At 39.6% G+C, this 22,408-nt stretch overlaps 1 protein-coding gene across 2 annotated transcripts in view; it reads right to left on the bottom strand.

Annotated features, from left to right (window-relative positions):
* ggnbp2 (gametogenetin binding protein 2) overlaps nt 1–22,408 on the bottom strand; it is a 70,648-nt gene that overhangs the window by 25,629 nt on the left and 22,611 nt on the right. For both annotated transcript variants that reach the window (XM_048557315.2, XM_048557314.2), the window contains exons 2-4: nt 20,895–20,975; nt 11,597–11,850; nt 10,187–10,285 (exon numbers count right to left, since the gene is read on the bottom strand). In XM_048557315.2, coding sequence (XP_048413272.1) covers nt 10,187–10,285; nt 11,597–11,850; nt 20,895–20,975 — 434 coding nt within the window. The remainder of the gene's footprint in view (nt 1–10,186; nt 10,286–11,596; nt 11,851–20,894; nt 20,976–22,408) is intronic.

Below are 22,408 nucleotides of genomic sequence, written 5' to 3'. Positions count from 1 at the left end.
TGACAAAAATTGCACACCCTAGTTTAATCGCTACAGACCACAGCCACTGTGGGCAGCCTTGCCAGTCTTCTTGATAAATATTTCAGAGATCTTAGTCTCTAATCTCCCTAATAGTTCAGTATATGCTAATGGAACAGGTGGTGGTTTGATTTGTGAATTTTCCACATCTCCCTCTGCGTCATCATTATTTCATTTTCTACTGTAGGGCTTTCAGTGGGTTACCACAAAAGGTATGACACTAATGCACAGTTCTTTGGCTACAACGTTCAGGTCATAGCTTGCTTGTCCACCTATTTGTAAAATTTTAGCATGCTCTTGAGCCACGTTGCAGGCTCTTATTAATCTACCCTGGAAAATTGAAAAGTAGTGTAGCAGTGATTTGTCCTTTTGCTCAAAAAACCTTCCCTTGATTTAGTTAAGAGGAGCTCAAACTTGTGTCTATAAACTCATCTAACAAAAAAGATAAATCTCTGGACTCAATGGATTAATCTCAGGTATCAAAAGAAATACCATCTCTTAGTCCTACCTATGGGGGTACACATAGCACAATACATTGATCACTGTCATGAGGGTCTGATGGACTTTAAAATAGTGCCCTTATGAATATTGGAGGTAGGCTGAGACTTCAGTTGCGTTGCACCCAGACTGTTCTTTAACTTTCTGAAAAAATATTACACAGAATTAGTATCTAGATGAAATCAACCCAGAGGACAGCTTGTCAGGGAAAAGGGTGTGCAAAGATCAACATAAGTATTGGCATTAATAGTGTTCCCTGTCCCAATACCAAAATACCAGTAAATGAGATTTTGAGAAAGTATGCTTTCTACCATTAATTTGCTATCACCAAAGACGTGCCACTGATTAAACAAAAGGTAGTGTGGTTAGGATAACAGTGTGTGGGGATGAGGGCAATGCAGTCTACATGGACAAGCCAACAACTTCAGCTTGTATGCAGAAAATAACTACAGAAACAGAATACCATTTGGGACAACCCATCCCACTGAGTTAAGATTAGCTTACCTACAGTGTGGAAACAGGCCCTTCGGCCCAACAAGTCCATACCACCCCTTGGAGCATCCCATCCAGACCCATTCCCCCCATTACCCACACACCCCTGAACACTATGGGCAATTTAGCATGGCCGATCTACCTAGCCTGCACAAATTTGGACTGTGGAGGAAACCGGAGCACCCGGAGAAAACCCACGCAGACACGGGGAGAATGTGCAAACTCCACACAGTCACCTGAGGCTGGAATTGAACCCGGGTCCCTGGCGCTGTGAGCCACCGTGCTGCCCCCGTGTTAATTATTACTTGGCCAAAGTACTATAAAAGCTAACACTTTGTAGCACTTTTTCTTTGTTCCTTCCCAGATTGGAGGAGTGTTATTTGCTTAAAACAGGTGATATGAATATGCATAACTCAAACTGTCTCTAGCCTTTGCATCTCCCATTGAGCAAGTTTATTTTTTAGTAATTAACTGGTTACTTAATGACTAAAGAAGCCTGGTTTAATTGTTTCTTCTACTAAACAAGATACTGTCTAAAACTACCAACTGGTCATATCACACTTGGTTAAACCTAAAATTTGCTGACCAGCAGAGTGGAAGCAAGAAAAAAAATTAGGACACCATTCCAACTCAGTCATATGGGGCAAGTTCAGCATTAAAATCTTGGAAATAAATGATTTAGGAAAACAAGTAGGAAGACCAGGGAGAAATAATGAAATAAGAAAAAAAGCTTGCATTTAGCATTCCTTACGTGTTCTTAGGATATTTCAAACCAAACAGTTTCACTTAATTTGGAACATTTACTTCTCCACTAATAAACACAGCAACACCACAGACAAAAATGCGTTTAATGACTACAGCATTTTAGTGTGTAAATAAAATGCAAAGTACTGAACTTCTCTAGTATACCAAGCACAGTATTTATGCAGAACCAGATTCTGCTTAGCAGCAGTTGCCCAAAAAATGTTAACTTCACCTCTCGTTAGGAAGGATGAAGTTAAGCCCCTGTGCTCCTGCCATAACAGACTGGGTGCTTGTACTTCAATTTTATTATCAAGAGGTCCCCTAATAATTAAACCTGAAACACCCAGAGAAGTTTGCCTCACCTTACCTATTATGTTAAAGACAATGGCTAAATGAAAGAAAATCCTTGATATTCACTTCATAAGCAACAACTAACAATTTATTTATTCAACAAATTAGCAGAGCTACTAACAAATCAAACAATTCCTCCTTAACTATTTCCAAACAAACAGAGCAAGATTTTAATGATATGCTGCTCCAATAAACACAAGTCCCACTTATATAAACCCAAGTAGTAGTAAAAATAAATTTTTAAAAAAATCAGAATCTCAAAAGTAGAAGTGCTACACTTGCCCCCACACCTCCCCCCTCACCCCTATCCCAGGCCCCAAGATGACATTCCACATTAAGCAGAGGTTCACCTGCACATCTGCCAATGTGGTATACTGCATCCAGTGTACCCGGTGTGGCTTCCTCTACATTGGGGAAACCAAGTGGAGGCTTGGGGACCGCTTTGCAGAACACCTCCGCTCGGTTCGCAATAAACAACTGCACCTCCCAGTCGCAAACCATTTCCACTCCCCCTCCCATTCTTTAGATGACATGTCCATCATAGGCCTCCTACAGTGCCACAATGATGCCACCCGAAGGTTGCAGGAACAGCAACTCCTATTCCGCTTGGGAACCCTGCAGCCCAATGGTATCAATGTGGATTTCACCAGCTTCAAAATCTCCCCTTCCCCCCACCGCATCCCAAAACCAGCCCAGCTCTTCCCCTCCCCCCACTGCATCCCAAAACAAGCCCAGCCTGTCTCTGCCTCCCTAACCTGTACTTCCTCTCACCCATCCCTTCCTCCCACCCCAAGACTAACCTCATCCCACCTCCTTGACCTGTCCATCTTACCTGGACTGACCTATCCCCTCCCTACCTATACTCTCCTCTCCACCTTTCTTCTTTTCTCTCCATCTTCGGTCCACCTCCCCCTCTCTCCCTATTTATTCCAGAACCCTCACCCCATCCCCCTGTCTGATGAAGGGTCTAGGCCCAAAACATCTGCTTTTGTGCTCCTGAGATGCTGCTTGGCCTGTGTTCATCCGGCTTCACACTTTATCTCAAAAGTATAGTCAGGTTGAGACTTCCACAAGATTCTTTGCCTTCTCTGCTGATCCTGTCAGAAATGCTTTCCCCTGAATTCTTGTATCAGGAATCTTAGATAGGAGTGACATGGTACCTTTACAAATACTTCAGAATTGTTCGTACCTCTTCACTTTTTAAAAACAGACATTTTTGTTTAAATCTCCAAGGATAGAAAAGCACATCACCTCAAAGGGACTATACGTTCTTTCTCCCCCACCATTTTTTTTTATAAAAAACTAACTTTCTGCCTTTCAAGTCACTTTAAAATTACTACTTTAAAAATATCAAAAGGATTAGCACAACACGCACATACTAGATAAAACTGTACTGAACAATTTTCTTCATTCTTTCAGGGACATGGGAGTTCTTGAGCAAAGCCAGAAGTTGTTGCTCAACCCAACTGCCTTTGAACCCAGCGGCTGGGTAGGGTTATTTCAGAAGGCAGCAAGACTTAACCATTTTGCTATGGAACTGGGGTCACACAAGCCAGGCTGCGTAATGATGTCAGATTTCCATTCTGAAAGGGCAACAGTTTTGATAAAACAAGGTTATTCAAAACAAAAAATTGTGCCAAGGAGTGCTAACGCACTGAAGCAATGAACTTCAGTAGATTAATGGACTTTTACCTAAATGGTTACTTACAACTAATGAATGGTGGAAGAGTAGGCCACTTAGTAAGATTATAGTTAATCTGACTACAACCTGAATTTCATTCACCTGCCTACTTTTGATCTCCTTCAATTCATTAGTCAAGAATCCACCTACCTCTGCCATAAAAATATTCAAAGCAGGGAGTGGATCTTGTCACAAATAAATTTCTGAATTGTCTTAAAATGGGAGACCTCTTATTAAAGCTACCTCCTTTCAACATCCATCCATCAACCTCTCTCCCCGCAAGACCGCATGTTGTTTCATTAAGATCGATTAATTCATCTAAATTCCAAATTTATAGTGGCCCAACTCGGCGACAAATTTTCCTTCTCAGACACTCCTTCATTCCAAGCATCAAATAGCAAGCCTACTCACATTTCTAAAGTGATGTGAACCTCAAGGAGATTTTTTAAAAATCTTACATGTTACTCGATGTTTTAAACAAAATCTTGCACAGCTGCAGTATTTGCTGCACTTGCAATTCACGTACCAGGGCACCCAGATCTCTATGTCTCATTCTGAAGTCTATAAAAACATGCTGCTTTTGTCCTTCCTGCCAGTGAACAAGTCCACATGTTCCAACATTATTGCTCTGTCTTTTCTCCCCTCACCTGCCTATACTTCTTTGTGGACTGTTGTCCTGTTCACAGCTTTCAATCCTATGTGTCAGCAACACATTTACATACGTTCAGTCCCATTCTTGCTTTTTATATACCCAGGCGATCTTACAGAAATACTGGGAGATCACAAAAGGATTTATTTATCTGGAAACTGTCAAATAAAAATCTTTAGGTGTTTTACAACCTCTAGGACATGAAATAGAATTCTAAAACTCAAAGCATGACCTCGGTACACACCTCACCTTCCCCTGGCAATGTCTTGTTGTCTTTATTCAAGAGTACATTTTTCTCCTTTTCACACCTAACATTTATATTTTATAGCCACTTTACCTTTCACTCACTCATTGTCAGTCTGTCTTTTGCTCTAGGTACCCTCAAATCTTTTCCACTTGCTCCTCTCCAACTTTGTAACTTGCATAAAATACATCATTTTCCAGCTCCTTTCAATTCTGAAGTGTCATAATGAACTTTAAACATGAAGCGTTTCTCTCCCCACACGTGCTGCCAGGCCCAAATTTACCCAGACTTGTTTTTAATTCAGATTTCCAGAGTATTTTGCTTTTATTATAACCAAATTTCTGCATAGCCAAGATAATTTTCCATTTGCAATTGTGGATGATTGCATAAAATGTACATCAGACTGCCCTTAACAGTTAATTGCCAAATTTTTAAAAAGAGTGCTTGTTCTAAATTAACAGAATGCAACTAAAGATAGCTGTGAAAGCAGGAGGTTGAAATTAAAGAATGCTATTCCTTTATAAGCGTTAAATTTAGTTTTCTTTAAACCAACAAGGTCAGAAATGCATAATGTAGGCTGTTAACCCCGCATCAACTATTGCACACTTAAAATAGTCAAGTAGCACAAGTAGTGATCAAGAATTTGCAGCTGAGGCCACCTTTGAACACTACAAAAAGTCTGCCCAAGATATCAAGTCAAGTTTGCAATTTATTACAAAGACACAATGTTCTTTCATTACTTTGTCAATTGAAAAACCAGTTAATTGCCCCATAACATCATCCAGCAGAACCCAAAAGCCACATTAGTACACTATGATTCACTGCAAAATTAATTCTAAACACCAATAGTCCAATTACTTGTTGGCTAGCCATAGATATCTTCCAATTTTTGGAGAGAAAATAACCATCCTAAGAAAAAGCACTAGTCTATGCATTATCCTTTGTACAAAAGAGACAAAGCTTTTTTTAAATATCCTGAATGAAAATAGAGCTTTTGTTGTCAAGATCATTACGCTTCGGAATCAAAGATCAACTACGGTTCGTTTTACAAAATGTTTTTTCCTGTAGCAATTCAGATCTTAAATATCAAGGGTCAGTTTCTGACTTTTGAATTTTATTATATTAAAATGTAACCTGAAGAGCCACCTCTGACCAAATGCAATACGTTGGCAGAAATGAGAAATACATTGTGGTTTACTGAAACAGTACAGTAGCCATGTTAACCCAATATGATGCTAGTGCAATTTTTAAGTCATAACTGCACATGCATGGAACCAAGTTCAGGGTTGGGTGAAACAATTCCCCATAAAATTTAGGGTGACCAAAGTTCAATCTTTAATTTTCATAAGTAGTCTGAGTTGAACTTGCAAGTAAACTAGAAATAGTTTCCCATATTACAAAATTGGCTACACCTCAAAAGATGCTCAACTTGACCTAAATCTGTGTTGCGATACCTTGATCATGAATGGTCCCGTGTAAACATGTTATTTCACTTTTTACATACAACCGTATTACTTCTGAACCCAACTACAATGCTTCATTTGTGCTAAGGTCTGATCTATGATGACATTGAAAAATAAACTTAAAATCCTTAAGGGGAGGTGGACAAGAAAACAACAGCAAGCATTTCCATTAAAATTTGGGACCAGTGGTAAACCCATACATCACACCCCCAAAACAAAGAGAAAGATTGTCAGGTTAAACTGATGTACCTCATTTAATTCATCATTAAGAGTCATTTACACAATAGGGAGCTACAGCCATAAAATAAACAGAAATCTAAATATAAACAGTATATCCTTATTTTAGAAAGGTTAGTAGGGAAAGACAAACTTCAACTGGAATAAAGTCAACTTGGATGAAAATTTCAGTCTCAAACACTAATTCGACAGTAACTATGGTTTCCCCTCAAAGTGATACTTTTCATGTCTCTCAGGTGTATAAAACATACTTTAAAATGCAATGCATTGCTGTTTAACATTCTGAATAGTGTACGGCTAGCAAAGCTTTACAGATTGTTAATAAGTTTAACTACAAGCCTAGTACAATATCTTTTCACTTTCCACCATCCAAAAACACTAGCTTTATTTGCAGTTGCCAACAAGTATAGCAAATTACAAAACGAAGACATTAGAGTTGCATCAGTCATACTTTACATCTATTAGTCATCATAATAGAATGATTCACTGCTTGTTGCTAGTCAATTTCAAAAAGCAAGCTGTGGCATGCTTATTTTTGGAAATAAAGCCATTTAAATTAATTTAATAAGCATCATGCAACCAAGATTGAAAATGAATATTCAGCAGCTACCGTTATCAACATGTACTGTAGAATGAATTGCATTTGATGGCAAGGATAAATTCAGTTAAAATTCAAGTACGAACATGACATGTTAAAGTTTTTTTTTAAAAAAAATGAGCACTATGCACCTCAAATAAACTAGCTCTACATTTATCTCCCTGTTACCTGTGTGGTGGCTGAAAAGGTCCAAAGTGAAAAAGGATGCTACATCTGACTTCTTTCTTGCTGTCTCCATTACTTTTCTTATCTGACCCTAGTGCTCTCTCTGCGTTTCCACTGCCACTGTTCCCTTCACTGTAATTTGCAGAAGAGTTAACAGGCTCAGGATCATTTATACATACATCTTTCTACCCTTCACCTATAAAAAGATGTACATCAAGTATATTAAGCAAGACAGCAAATCCTACAACTTTACTGCATTTTGAAAAAAATTTCAGACTTGAAATAACTTAATACAGGTTAACTGCAATTTCATTTTGTAAATCAACCGATCAAAGCCATGACATCACAGATGTTGGAATGCCGCTTTATTTCCCTATTCGAGTTGTCTCTTGAGCATGCATTTCTAACAGGCATACCAAGAAAGGAAGACAACTGATTCTCTGGGCTCATTACCGGCTCAAGCTGCATCAGCACATTAGCTGAAGAGAAGCCCTTTCACTGCAGGCAATGAAGGCGTGAAGAACAAGCCATTTTGTTAAAAGCCAACTTCAGATTTTTTGATGCAAGTTCAAAAGCAGCAACATAGAGATGTGAAAACATCCATAATACAGTCAAAAGTACTCAAATGACAAATTACGCTAGTCATAGATGGTTCCACAACAGAAATAATTAGGTGTATAATTTTTATTTCAACCCACTCACCACAATAAGGTTAACTCCATTATCAAATTTTACCACATAGTGGTGCTGTTGCTAATATTGTGCAGTTGCAGGGATCTGTTGTGGAACACTAAATAGAGAAGACTAAAAGCAATAATAGAAAAACCAAAGTGAATACACTTTGGGAAGCTATTAAAATGTACATAAACAATGAAGGACAAGTGCAGACACTTGGGGTCAGAGTGGAAGGAAAATGTGGTAGAGTCCATTGCAGATTTAAGTGTAGTATAGTTACAGTCATACAGCACAGTGCTGACTGATTGATGCAATGAAAATTTCTCATCCATTGCAAGAGCAAGAGATTAGAGCTCCTTCAATTATCAACAAGGTTAAGAAGAAATCTCATTCAATACTTCATTAATTAAGTAACATGAGGGAATAAAAAAAACTACTTCCACTCAACAAACTTTAACCACTCAAAAAAGGTTATGAAAAGGACCAAAGGAAAAAAGTGAGAAAAAGGCTTGTTACGACTTGGACCGTCTTACTGAAGGGAGCATGGTGACAGCAAGATCTACAATAATTTAAAAAGCAAAACCAACTTGAAAAAAAAGGAACCAACGGAAGACAGAAGTCACATCTTAAAACAGGCGGCAGGCTAACAGATTGGCTGACCTTCATGTGATTCACATGCCTCTTGTTCTCAAATGGCACAACTTATCCAAATCTGGAGCTCCAAAAAAAATTGATGACAACTTAGTCTTAAACAACCAATGAAGGCAATCTCCACTACTTCCACCAAAAGAGGGGTAATAGACAGTGAATGTTCAGCCAGCTGAGACCATGCAGTACAACAGGGGAATATTAAACATCACATTACTTGCCGAGATCAGTCGTCTGCCTTGTAAGAGCACAAAAGCAATTAAACTGGGATCCCAAAATGTTAGCTTCTGCCAATTAAAACTTCTCAACCTCTCTGCACATCGATTTATTGGACTATGTCTGAAAGGCCACAAACTCACGCCCATAAGTAATTTTTACTGCCGTTCTCCTTTAAATACCCATCATTGGCAAGACAGAAGAAAAGTATTCCAGAAAACAATTACTAACAGATTTCGTCATACTGATTTTCAAACTAATCAGGATAGCAATCTGAAAATTTATCAAACATTAAATGGAGAAAAATAATTTGAGGCTGTAGTTGTAGGACACTCTCTCTCACCTCATTTACAGGCCATTCGGCAGCGCCGCCCTCTCAAATCTTTGTCCTCCTCTTATTCCACAAAAATCCCTTACCAGCTGCCTGCTTGTCCCAAATTCAGAATTATCAGATAACCAAATGACTATGTTTGGGCATCTATCAAGTGGGTAAAAACAGAATGCAACTCTCATGCAGTCTCAAATCTATTGAGTGCACATTACCATCATTCTGCCCATGATATAGCCTGAAAAATTAGTTTTAGCTGTTCGGCAATAGCTGTAATGGCTCTCTTTACTCACCCAGTTATGCTGAGCATCAAACCCTGGATTGACTGGAAGGTAGCTATTGTCACAAGTCTGTATCCTCAAATATATACCTGGCCTCAAAAAGAACCATTTCCAACAACTAAAAGCACGTCACAAACATTTTGGGTGGATATGGTGCTTCCAGATGAAGACGAAGCTAGCAAATAAAAAAAATAACTGCCAAGTGAGTGAATTACGCTTTTGAAAATATCGATACTTCACTGCTGCAGGATTTGGAATACTGCCAAGCAGATTTCATTGCCAAAATGAACAGGCTTTGAAAGCCATAAAAGAGGTGCAGTTAAGCTATACAAAGTGTATATTTTACTCGTAAAAATGTAAAACACAAAAATAAGGCGAAGCCCAAGAGCCCTGAAAAACATGCATCAAGATGTGCCACTAACATTCAATTTAGGCCTTGAACAAAACTGAAAACTAACTTGAAAAAATTAAATTTTTCAAGTTCTCTTTGACTGTACCATTTTGTGCATAGCAAATATTCCCTTGATCCATGTATCTTTGTATGATGAAGTAATTTATTTTGCTTAAGGAAGATGGCTGAAACTTTCCTAAAAAGTGTTAGTGATTGACATTAACAAATGAAAAATATATTTCACCTCTTCCAAATAAATCAGAAATACCCCAGGATAGCCAAGATAACATGAAAAACCTTCAAGCAAAAAGTAGCAAAACACCAAGGTAAACTTTTCTAGATTTACAAGCTACTGCATTCAAAATGTCAGCAAAAATCTTAGTGTCCTGTGGCTTTATAGGTTAGATTGAATTTATAAGCCAAAAGGTTGTGCACTGCCGTAGAAGTATAGTTTTTAAAAAGTTCCCCATCATAATCTAATACAGGACAACTGCAGGTATTACTTACCCTAAAGGTTTTGGCTTGTGCGTATCTAACGAGTGTAACTGACATCTTTTGTTCTTTTTACTTTTAGGAATTGCATCAATAGTCTCATTTAGTTTAGACCTATGAAGAAATTCAGAACTTATTGTACAGAACACTCATTGACAAAGCAAAACATAATCCAATATTAAATAAACTTCTGTGGGACTCTACACAGGTAGCCCACATTTTACAATGGTGGATGACATGATTTACCCAAAAACAGACCATTTCAAATGATGCCAGCTGTTATCTTGCTTGGGACTCACTGGAAGAAAGGAAAAAGGGACCTAAAATAACTTCCTTTAAACTGGTAAAATGCAACAGTAAACATAAATACCGAAAAGTTAGGCTCTAATCTCTGTCAGAAAAATAGCAATTTTAAAATGCTTAACATTCAACTGCAATACAAAAGAATACTAGCAAACATCAGGAAAAGAGAAAGTCAATCAATCAGTCTCATGCTTTCAGAACGTAAGTGAGCCTCTGGGACCAGAGGAGTTTTTTTTTAGGAGAAATTGCACATTTGTTTTCATATAGCTGTAGATCCAGCCAAATTAGTGGAATGGCAGATTATATCTTTTTGAAAAAGGATAGATAAGACTAATACTGCACGATACTTCAAATGTTCATCTGCAGCTAACTTTTTGCCCCCCAATTATGGCATTAAGTTGCTCATTCCAACTTGTTACAGACTTTATAATATTGTATTTATTTAGTACTTCAGAATTTAAATGTTGAAATTATCCCTGACCGGTTTAGCCACTTCTACTTCACAGCAGAAAGGCAATATCAGTTTTAAAAATCACTGTCACAGTCTCAAAATCTATAATCAAGTCATTTCCAAGGTCATTTTATTAATTGTTTACCTGAAATTAACACAATGCCACAAAAGGCAGGGGTGATGTGTCAGCATTTTTCAGTTCAAATAGATTTTAAAATTGTATGCCATAAAAGAATGAACACGAAGTAATTTCCCACATTTGCTGATCAGAATCCAGAATACTCATGCCCTGCTAAATCAAATGTTCCTTTAGTTCCTAGATCAATTAAGTTAGTATTTACAATGAGAAAGATATATTTATATAATAAACCAAAAAAGAACAAACAATCTGCTGCCTCAGTAGCAAGGTGAAATCCATTCAATTGTCAAGAAAGTGTACGTGTTTCTTCCCCCTCCTCAACTGAGCAGCACAGGGCAAGATCATATCCATGGCAGAGAAAATCCAGTTTAGTTCTGACTTAGTTTTATCACAAATTTTCTCAGGAGCAAATTTATTCAAACACATTTCAGAGTAGTCTTAAAATATCATTGATTGTAATATAGTCAGGAAACAGCAATGATTTAGTCAGATCTAATTCTCCAAAAAAAAAAGGATATAAACATTCACTTACCCGTGTACATAAAATAACGTGAACAGCTTTTTTGCATCCAACATGCAAGCACGAGTTACTGAGAGAACTCCTGTGGGTCCCACTGAAAGAGGCTCCAAAGCTGGATTGCCAGATTCTACAAGCTGGGAGAAAAGTCTTTCCACACTGCGCCGACACCCAACACATGGAACAAGCTGAGAAAGTGCACTGAAGACTTCACGGGATGTCACCATCATAGCAATGTTAAGGTCTTGCTGCTTAAGCATGCCATGTTGCTGAAACAAAAGTTTTAATATTACGTTGTGCTACATAAATATATCGGTGGGATCTTGAGAAAGGCAAGCGCTTGGCTGAAAATATTTGTTTCTTTTAAGAAGAGCAGTTTAGTGCAATCCTCTTTTGGCTCCTTCGAAGAAAAACAACTAAACCCAAGTCTAATTTTCAACAAACAAATGTTTGCATTTTCATCTACCAATTTTAGAATGCACTACAGATTCTAGACCCATTTTTTAACTCTTGATGAGAAACAAAAGCTAATCATGTGAAGGAAGGCAACAGAATTTCATTTGATTTTTTAAAGATGGTGCAAGTAGATTTTAAGAACTCACAAACAACAGATTATCCAGGAACAAACAGAAGTTTCTGGAAAAGCCCAGCAGGTCTGGCAGCAGAGAAAGGGTCAACAGACCCAAAATGTTAACTATGATTTTTCTTCAGAGATGCTGCCATACCTGCTGAGCTTCTCCAGCAACTTGTTTTTGTTCCTCATTTACAGCATCACAGTTCTTTCGTTTTTCATTTCCCCCCCCCTCCCCCCCCCAAACTAGATTATTCAGCTTTGTGTATTTTTATTCTTTAAAGAGTTTGAGAAAATTGTTGGCAAGGCCAGGCATTTTTTTGCCATCCCTGACTGCCACTGAAGATCAGTCACTTTAAACCACCACAGTGATTAAGCAACATTCAGAGTACGGTCAGGAATTAAGCCATAGGGTTTGACTCGGTCACTAACTGAACAGCAGTATTTCCGAATCAAGATGGTCTCAGACTTGAAGACAGATTTACAGGTGGTGTTACTCAGAAGAATAAAAGTTGTAGACTCTAAGTGATAGAGGTCAATAATTTAGACAGTACTGTCCAAGAGCCATTTGAGTAACTGCAGGGCACTTCATATGTACTGTCATAACAGTGCATTGGTGGTGGACAAATTAAATGTTAGCCTCTTTTTTAAATTCACTCCTGGGATGGAAGTGTTGCTGACCAGGCCAGCATTTAATTGCCCAAGCCAAATTGCCCTTGAGAAGGTGGTAGTGAGCTACCTAAAGTCCACAGGCTGTAGATAGACCCACAATGCCATTAGGGAGGGAGTTCCAAGATTTTGACCCAGCAATACCAAAAGGAACCATGATATACTTCCAAGATAGGATGATGTGTAGCTTGGTGGGAAATTTCCAGGTAGAGGTGCTCCCACATATTTGTTGCCCTTGTGTTTTTTAGATGGAAAGGGTCATAGCTGCAGTGTCAGTTAAATGGCATTAATGTAGTAGAGATTGGCTGCATTCACTTAACAGATTATTCCAACACACACCTATCCAGCCTTGCAGATAAAAAAAGTAGTAAGGAGATAAACTCTGGCTCAAGCATTTCTCAGCCTCCAACATCACTTCCCCAACAAGTTACACACCAGCCTGACCAGTCACCCATTTAATATCACCAAGTCAAAATTCTGGACTTCCTTAAAACCATTATGGTGTACTGACTACAGGGCTAACATCTTTGTGGATTTTTAGGTATGGTCACCCCACAGCTTTAACGGGTATTGACAATGAATAAATGGTGACCTTTGCATCAGCAGTTAAGGAAGACCAGGGAATAGATATAGGGATCTCCAACCAGTGAGCTGGAGAGAGCAATGAAACAGTAGAGGAATCATTAAATCACTCAGTGCACTTTATAGGCTACTAATTTTAGTAAGAAGGGAAACAAATTTACACAACAATTTTACCTATTACTGCTATGATTCTTCCATAAATTGGCAACTTTAACTATTCAAACCAACAGGGGTTAATCATAGTTTAAGAGCAGAGAATAAATTTTAGGAACAAAAACAAAGTTGCTGGAAAAACTCAGCAGGTCTGGTAGCATCTGTGGAGGAGAAAACAGTTAACGCTTCAGATCCGGTGACCCTTCCTCAGAAGGAATTATTCATATTTATTTGCATATATTCCTCAGAGTAAATTTTAGGGTGGGCTTAGAAGGATTTATGCAGGATTTCATTTCTTGTCAATGAGGAATGATAGGGTTGGCCTGGTTCTGGAGGATAGGGTGGGTAAACTGAATCATGCTTAAATAGAGAATAGTTAGGGGGCAGCGATCATAATAGTGCATATATCTTGGCAATGGGAATGCTTTGTGAAACAATAATTCCAGATCAAAAAAAATCAATTTCTTAGGCAAATGTGGATTAAATAAGTAATGTTATTATGGATTTGACAGAAAATAAGAGTTAACTAACTAGAGTGAATTTTTAACTTTGGTAACAGACAGTGCTGTCGAGAATAATGCCACTGATGTGCTATGGACAATTTTCAAAAGGAACTTGATAAAATGCAAAAAAAAAGTTAGAACATTACATAGGCAGGTACAGTAGCAGCAGGGGAATGAATTTGGCTAAGTGATAGGAAATATAGAGTTAGTAAACAGTGGTTTTTCAGATTACAGTAAAGTATTAGTGGGATTACTCAGGGGTTAGCATTAGGATCACCATTTCCTTCATTTTTCTTTTGAATATAATCTATCAATCCAGACGCCAGCACAAACAAGTTCAATTTTCAAGTGTGCAAATGGCACAAGTTGGAAGTTATGGACTGTGAAAAAAGATAGTGTTTGACTTCAAAAAGGACAGACAGGAATGGGCAAACAAGTGGCAGTTGAAACTTAATGCAGAAAAAGCAAAGTAATTTGATTCAGCAGCATTAAGATTCAAATTCTAACTAGAGTGCAGGGCAGCAGTTAAAGAAACCAGCTCATGCCAGTTACAGTGCCAGAGTACAAAATTATACTGAACTTGTATCGGTATTTGGGTCAGCCTCAACTGGAGTATTACATTTGGTCACCACACTTCACTAAGGATATGAAGGGATTAGAAATGGTGCAGAGGAAATCCTTAAGAATGGTTCCCAGGATGAAAGGCTTCAGTTGAAACTGATAGGCTAGAAAAGCTGGTGCTGTTCTCCTTAGAGACAAGCAAAAGATTCAGAAAGGTTTGAAATCAAAGCCTATGGATGAATCATGCAACTTTTTACCATTAGAGAGGGGTTAACAATCTGAATTACAAAAGAAAGAGTTTAGTGGAGGCAGTTTAAACTTAAGCTTTCAAAAGAGAATGGGATAATTCCAAAGAAAAAAATAGTAGGGAATGGCAAGGGAAGGAAGACTAGTTGAGCTGGTTTAGCAGAGACAAAGGGCTGAAGGACTTCCTCCGGTATTGTAATCATTCTCTGATTATAATCCTCCGTTTAACAATGACAAGTCAACCAGTGTTCATACTAACTAAAGCCAACTATTCTTGATCAAGGAGAAAAGTCTACCACATCTTTGGCCAAAGCCGACACGAAAATAAATTCACATATACTGAGGTCAGATAAGATGCAATGGACGTGAACCTCAGGCTGTTTTCCTTAATAAAGCCAAATCAGGCGGAGATTTTTGTTTTAAGTCTGGCTCTCATGCCAAAACCAAGGTTATATACAGCCCAGTCACCATGACAGAGTGATAATAGTTAATGGCAAAAGATCAAAATCAAGCTGATGTAACATTTATTTCACCTAGTTAGTCTGTAGATTTATTGCAAAATAAAACACTTCCATCATTTAAATTCTGCCTCTACTTATAAATAAGACCATTTGCTAGATGATGATACATAACCATCAGCTGATGTACAATTAACACTGTTCATAACCCTTCTCTCCCCAGATATTTAGTTCAGTCTTGAGGTGCACTGGTGGTAATATCACTGAAGCCTAGGCTAATACATTGGAGAAACAGAGCTTCAATTCTTACCATGGGATCTAATGGAAATAAAACTAAATAAAACGAGACAAGAGTGGGGAATTAAACTGTATTTATTTCAATGCAAGAAGCTTGACAGGTATGGCAGTTGAACTCAGATCCTGGACAGGTACGTGGAATTGGGATATCATAGCTATTTCAGAAACACGGCTGAGGGAGGGACAGGACTGGCAGCTCAATATTCAAGGGTACAGACACAATAGAATGAATAGAAGGGGATAGAGAGGGGAAAGGAGTGGACTTTTTAAAAAAAAAAGTCATAGCAGTACTTAGAGACGATATTCCTGAGGGATCAATAGTGAGGTTACATGGGTCCAACTGAAAAATAAGGAGATGATCACTTTTTTGGTACAGTACCCCAGTAGTCAGCAATAACCCCAAAAAGGTTGTAATTGCAGATTTTAAATGTTCCAATAAGACAGGTACTGCCAGTGTCAAGGGCTTGGATGGGGAAGAATTTAAGTGTGTTCAGAAGGAAGTTCTCAAATGGCCCTATTGGTGACAGGGGCAAAACTTAACCTCCCCTTGGGAACTAAGGAAGGGCATAGTGATTAAGGTGTTGATGAGGGAGCACTTTGGGACCAATGACCATAATCTATTAGCTTTAACTTAGTTATGAAAAAGGATAGGTCTGTTTCAAAATTTCCTAAATTGACTGGGGAAGCTTTCAAAAGTGAGGCAAGTGCTCAGGGTCAGCATGTTCAAGAAAAAGGAGGCATGTATCATTAATACACAGCTGGGATCAAGTGAATCCCAAATTTAGGGGGTGTATGATTAGGCTCAAAAGGGAAATCAGGAGGGCAAACAGGGGATGAGAGATAGCTTTGGGAGATAAATATACCTGTAGAATTTTGGATTCTTTAAAGGCAAAACACTAAACAGGGAGAGAATAGGCCCCCTAAAGATGAACATGACCATTTATGAATGGAACAAAAGAGATGGGCGAGATCCTAAAATGAATATTTCTCAACAGTATTAACTGTTGAGAACGCCGTGGAAGCTAGGAAAAATCAGGAAATAAGTAACAATGTCTTGAAAAAGAAAAGTGTCCACATTACAGAAGGGGTGGTGTTGGAGGTCGTGAAACACAAAAAGGCAGATAAATCCCTGGGTCCTGATCAAGTATATCCCAGCACATTGTGGGAAGCCAAGGAAGAAATTGTAGGGCCCCTAGCAGAGTAATCTGCATCTACAGCAACTGCAAGACTGAAAGGTAGCAAACATGGTACCATTATTTAAGAAAGTCTGTAGGAAAAAGCCAGAGAACTACAGACCAGTGAGCCTAGCTTCAGTGGTGTGTAAGTAGCTGGTGGGGATTGAGAGACAGTACCCACGTGCGTTTAGAAAGGTAACGACTAAATCGGGTAGTTAGCATGGCTGAGAGCTTGGGGGAAATCTTGTCACTAACTTGACATTTTAGTAGTAACAAAGACGACTGAAGGCAGATTGCTAGACGTTGTCTACATGGACATCAGCAAAGCATTCAAGGTTCTGCATGGTAGACTGTTTAGTAAGGTTAGATCATGTGAAATCCAGGGAGAGCTAGCCAATGGATAGAAAACTGGTTTCACGGCAAGAGACAGAGGGTGGTGATAGAGGATTGTTTTTCAGTCTGAAAGCGGTGTGTCACAATGATTGGTACTGGGTCCACCATTTGTATACAAGATTTGGATGAGAATGTAGGTGGTGTGCTGGTAAGTTTGCAGATGACAGCAAAATTCAGGGTATACTGGACAGACAAGGTGGTTATAAAAGAATACAACGGGACCTTGATTTACTGGGTCAATGGGTCAAAGAATGACAGTGAATGGTAGTGCCATGCAATGTGCTGTTGAACAGAAAGACTCAAGACTGCAGGTACAATAGTTCCACAAAAGTAGCAACACGGGTAGACAGAATGCTGAAGGCGGTGATTGACATGCTTGCCTTCATTGCTCAGTGCAGTGAATACAGGAGCTGGGACGCTTAAAGCCACACTTGGACTACTGCGTACAATTTTGGTCACTGCTATAGGAAGCATGTTATTAAACCGGAAAGGGAGCAAGAAAGATTTACAAGAATATTACCAAGACTGGAGAGGTCAGGTTACAAGGAGAGGCTGGGACTTTTTCAACCAGGAATGTAAGAGGCTGAGCAGAGACCTCAGAAAGGTTTATGAAATCGTGAGGGTCACAGATAAAGTGGAACAACCAAGGACGTTTACCTACAGGGAAAAGGAGTCAAAAACTAGAAGGCATGGATTAAAAGTGAGGGGGAGGGGAAGGTTAAAAAAAACGCAAGGGGCAACTTCTTCAGAGGGTGGGGCATATATGGATCAAACTGCCAGAAGAAATGGTAGAGGCAGGTACAGTTACATTTGTAATTGATAGTGAAGGTTTAGACAGATATGAACCAAATGCAGGCAAACAGGACCAGTTCAGTTTAGGAATCTAGTCAGTATGGACAGTTGGGCTGAAGGGCCTGTTTCCATACTATATACCTCTGACTCTGAAATGACCTATCAAGCCACTGTGGTCAATGACATTTTACAATGGGCAACAAATACTGGCTTTGCTAGCAACATCTTAATATGCTATTAAAGAACAAAAAAAAATTGGATAACGTGAATTAGCTTAAACAAGACAGAACCATATATGGGCAACTAATACTACCACACCTGGCAGCAACAGCAAACCAGAAGTTGTAAAATTATAAAAGGACAAGGGAATGGCCACCCCAGTTTTACACTCATCCACCTTCTTTCATTGGGCAGGAGATGCCAAAGTTTGAAAGCACGTAACAACTGAGTCAGGAATAACATCTTCCCCAATTGTTATCAGACTGATGAACATTTCTGATATGAGAGATCTGATCATTTTCTGCATTCTGTTCTATTATCCTGATTTACTTATGTAAAGTATGAATTGTCTGGATAGCATGCAAAACAACATTTTCACTACATCTCGGCACATGTAACTATAATATCAAAATGAATCTAAATAGTTCACATCCAACTTTATTATAAACGTGTACTACTTGCCCTACCCCTAAGCTGCAAAAACAAAAAACAAGAACAATTTCTATGAATAAAAGGTTTAAGTTTTATACAAGGATTAGAGCAGTGAACTGGCTTCTCCATGTTCAACCTTCTTATTTTGAATGCGGCTATAACTGCATTTTTAACTGGAAAGAGGTAATTATTTTTGCTGTAAACAGAAAGGGAACCAAAAACAATTTCTGGAGTCAAGAAGTACAAATTCATTAACTGTTAAACCAAGGAGGAGAAAAGAAGAGAAAACTGGTAATGCCAGTATATGGGCTACAGGCAGGGACTTGGATCCACACAGATAAACAACTGAAAAGAATAACGTTCAAAAGAAAGTGAGACAATCTTGGAGTTGCTTAGCTGGTTTCTTGGATGCAGTGTAAAATGTTATGAAGTTATTGAAAGTGCTCAGCTTTCTCTTTTTCTACTGCTTCTGTGGGAATTGGGTGCCAATTTCTTGGGAGAAAACGGTGACAGTATCTTCTTTAATTAGCTACAATAATGCCTTAGAACCTCCTTCAAAATACTGGCTCCAAGAGCATTTCCAAGAGGTTCTGAGTGGGTCTATGTGCAACAGCTACTCTCTAGTACTGTGTATTTGTTAAAGTCTTCCTGAAAGACTGATGTATTTTGAAATCTGAAAACTGCTTGTTGGTTTATACTGGAAGCAAATGTCAATTTTTATTTTACAGAGTTTCAATGGTCCAATATTACAGTGCAACAATTATTCTTGAATACACACACACACACACGGGAGCTTGTGTTCCTCTTTCCTAAAGAGGATTCAGAAACAGCGATACCAGTAGTCAAGCCAACTTATCCTCATATAAGGAGTTAAAGATCCTATTGCGAGCCATACATTCCAGATCAATCTTAATGTCTCAATAATCATTTCCTTGGATGGTCTGTTACAGGAGCAGTCATTACTAAAGAAAGAGACCCCTGTAAATAAACCCTAAAACACAGAGCTCACCTGAAAATAAACCACAGAACCCAAACCCTCATGTAAACAAATCCTAAAGCAGTGACCCCACTCAATAACATGTAAATAACAGAGCGAGTAAATAAAACCTCAAACTCCGTGCCCGCTAGAAATAAATCCTAAACCACCAAACCCTCTGCAAAACAAAACACTAAAACAATGAGCCCCCTGTAAATAAACAGCAAAACACAGAGCCCCATGTACGTAAACCCGAAAAAACCAAAAGCCCTGTAAAGAAACGCCAAAACACAGAGCCCTCTGTAAAGAAAGCCAATAACACTAAAAACAAAGAGCCTCCTTTCAATAAACACTAAAACCAAGATAACAAGGTGTAGAGCTGGATGAATACGGCACTGTGACTCAGTGGTTAGCACTGCAGTCTCAAAGAATCAGGGGCCCGGGTTCGATTCCAGCCTTGGGCGACTGTCTGTGTGGAGTTTGCACATTCTCCCCATGTCTGTCTGGGTTTCCTCTGAGTGCTTCGGTTTCCTCCCACAGTCCAAAGATGTGCAGGCTGGGTGGATCGGGCATGCTAAATCACCTGTAATGTTCAGGGTCTGTGGACTCGGTGACCGAAGGTCTGCTTCCACACTGTAATCTAATCTACAAATTACCAGTCAACAGACATTCAAGAGTTAGTTTCTTTCAGGTCACGTGACCAGTGGTCTCTCAAAGCATTTCCACTTATTTTTAAACTTTTTCTTTCAACCCCGCAGTCCAAGGTTTAAGTTGGCAATGAAATTTTAAAGATCAATGACTGTATTTTATGATAATCACCCTATACTACTTTATTAAACAGCTAATTACTTGATCAATAGCATTTAGTCTTCATACACAGAGAATTTCCTGACCCCAATCTTGAACTCTTTGCTCCAGCACCTAGAACTTCAGATTCGCAAACACTGCAGATGGCTGGCTATGGGGTTGAACATATAACTTGCATACATAATTGTTTATCATATTTATAAGCAAGTGTATTATAATATGCTTCTGTACAATAGTTGCAAGTTTATACTCAATGCCATCGACATCTTGCCTGCTTCCTTTCACTATTACTAAGACTAATCCTTTAGCACTCCCCTCATCCCTGCCTACTGCGCAGCTCGTTCTGGTCCTGTGCCAACTGTATATCACGCGTGCGCGTGCACACGCACACACACGCACGCACACGCACGCACAAAAATATAGAGTTAATATTTTGTACCTCACACAAAGGTTTGCAGTATAACATAGTTCCTGCTTACCTGGATAAATTGTTTCAGTTGTGCACCGTTGACCTGGTGACCATCAAGGTTCAGCATATTATCAGAGAATTCCATTACCATCTGTCAAGAAAATGCATGTCAGTTAATAGTCAGTGTATCAAGGAGGGGGGACTGGGTGAAATGAGCGAGACATCTAAAAGCAATTGCTGAAATCTAGGAGTGATTTTCTGGTTACTCTTTGATCAGAAAACCAAACTATTCTTCCAAAAACAAACAGAAAAAAAGCATTTAACAAAGTGTGGAGCTGGAGGAACACAGCAGGCCAGGTAGCAGAGGAACAGGAGAGTTGCTGTTTCAGGTCAGGACCCTTCTTCAGCAATGGGGAGCGGGAGGGGAGCTCAGAAGTAGAGAGAGGGGAGGGTTGTGGCTGGGGAAGGTAGGTGGGTTGGTGATAGGTGAGTGCATGTAGGCAGTGGTCAGGATTGATCAGTGAGGTGGGAGTGACAGATAAGTGGGAGAGAAGGTGGGCAGGCTGTGTCAGGTCAAGGAGGCAGGGATGAGAGGGAGGATTGGTCATGGAATGAGGCTATGGCGGCTGGGGGCGGGGTGTGAGAGTGCAGGCACGTGGGGGTTGAAACTGGTCATCAGGCTGTGGGCTCCCAAGGCAGAATGGAAGATGCTGCTCCTCCAGTTTGCAGGTGGCATCATTGTGACATTAGAGGCGGCCCAGGATGGGCATATCGCCCAGTGAGTAGGAGAGAGAGTTAAAATGTTTTGCAACTAGAAGATGTTCGTCGTCATGCACAGAGCATAGATACTCTTAAAAATGGTCTTAGAGTCTCCACTTTGTTTCGTCGACATACAGGACACAACATGGTCTGTTGCATCCACTGCACCGTAAGTTAACAGATGTGCAGGAGAACCCATGCCCAAATGTGGAATGTTTGCTTTGTGTCTTGAATGGAGGCGAGGGGGAGGTGGTAAGGGCAGGTGTAGCACTTCCCGCTATTACAGGGAAAGGTGCCAGGGATGGTGGAGTTGGTGGATTGGAAGAGGGAGACGCAGGGAGAGTGGTCCCTATGAAAGGCAGATAGGGACAGGGAGAGAAATGTATCTTTGGTTGCGGAGTTGGATTGTAGGTGGTGGAAATGGCAGAGAATGATACGTGGGACGCGGAGGTTGGTGGGGTGATATGAGAGTACAAGACCTATTCTGTCTTTAGTTTTGTTTTTGTGGGGGGGGGGGGGTGATAAAGGGCAGAGGTGGAGGAAACACAACAGATATGTTTGGAGGGGATATTCAGTCATGGGAGGGGGGGGGGGGGGGGTGGCGAAGAGGATATCTGAGGTGTGTGGGAGTGGAATGCCCTATCTTCAAAACAGATGCAGCAGAGGTGGAGGAATTGAGAGTTGAGAATTGCATCCTTACAGGAAGGTGGACGAGAGGAGGTCTAGTCTAGGTAGCTGTGGTAATCAGTGGGCTTGAAACAGGTGACGGAGGTATTGGAGATGGTCTAGGTGAATTTGAGGTTGAGATGAAAGGTGTTAGTAAAG

This window comes from Stegostoma tigrinum, chromosome 27 (assembly GCF_030684315.1).
Source record: "Stegostoma tigrinum isolate sSteTig4 chromosome 27, sSteTig4.hap1, whole genome shotgun sequence".
In the NCBI taxonomy this organism is placed as follows: domain Eukaryota; kingdom Metazoa; phylum Chordata; class Chondrichthyes; order Orectolobiformes; family Stegostomatidae; genus Stegostoma; species Stegostoma tigrinum.
This window is presented reverse-complemented; position numbering and strand designations above follow the sequence as displayed.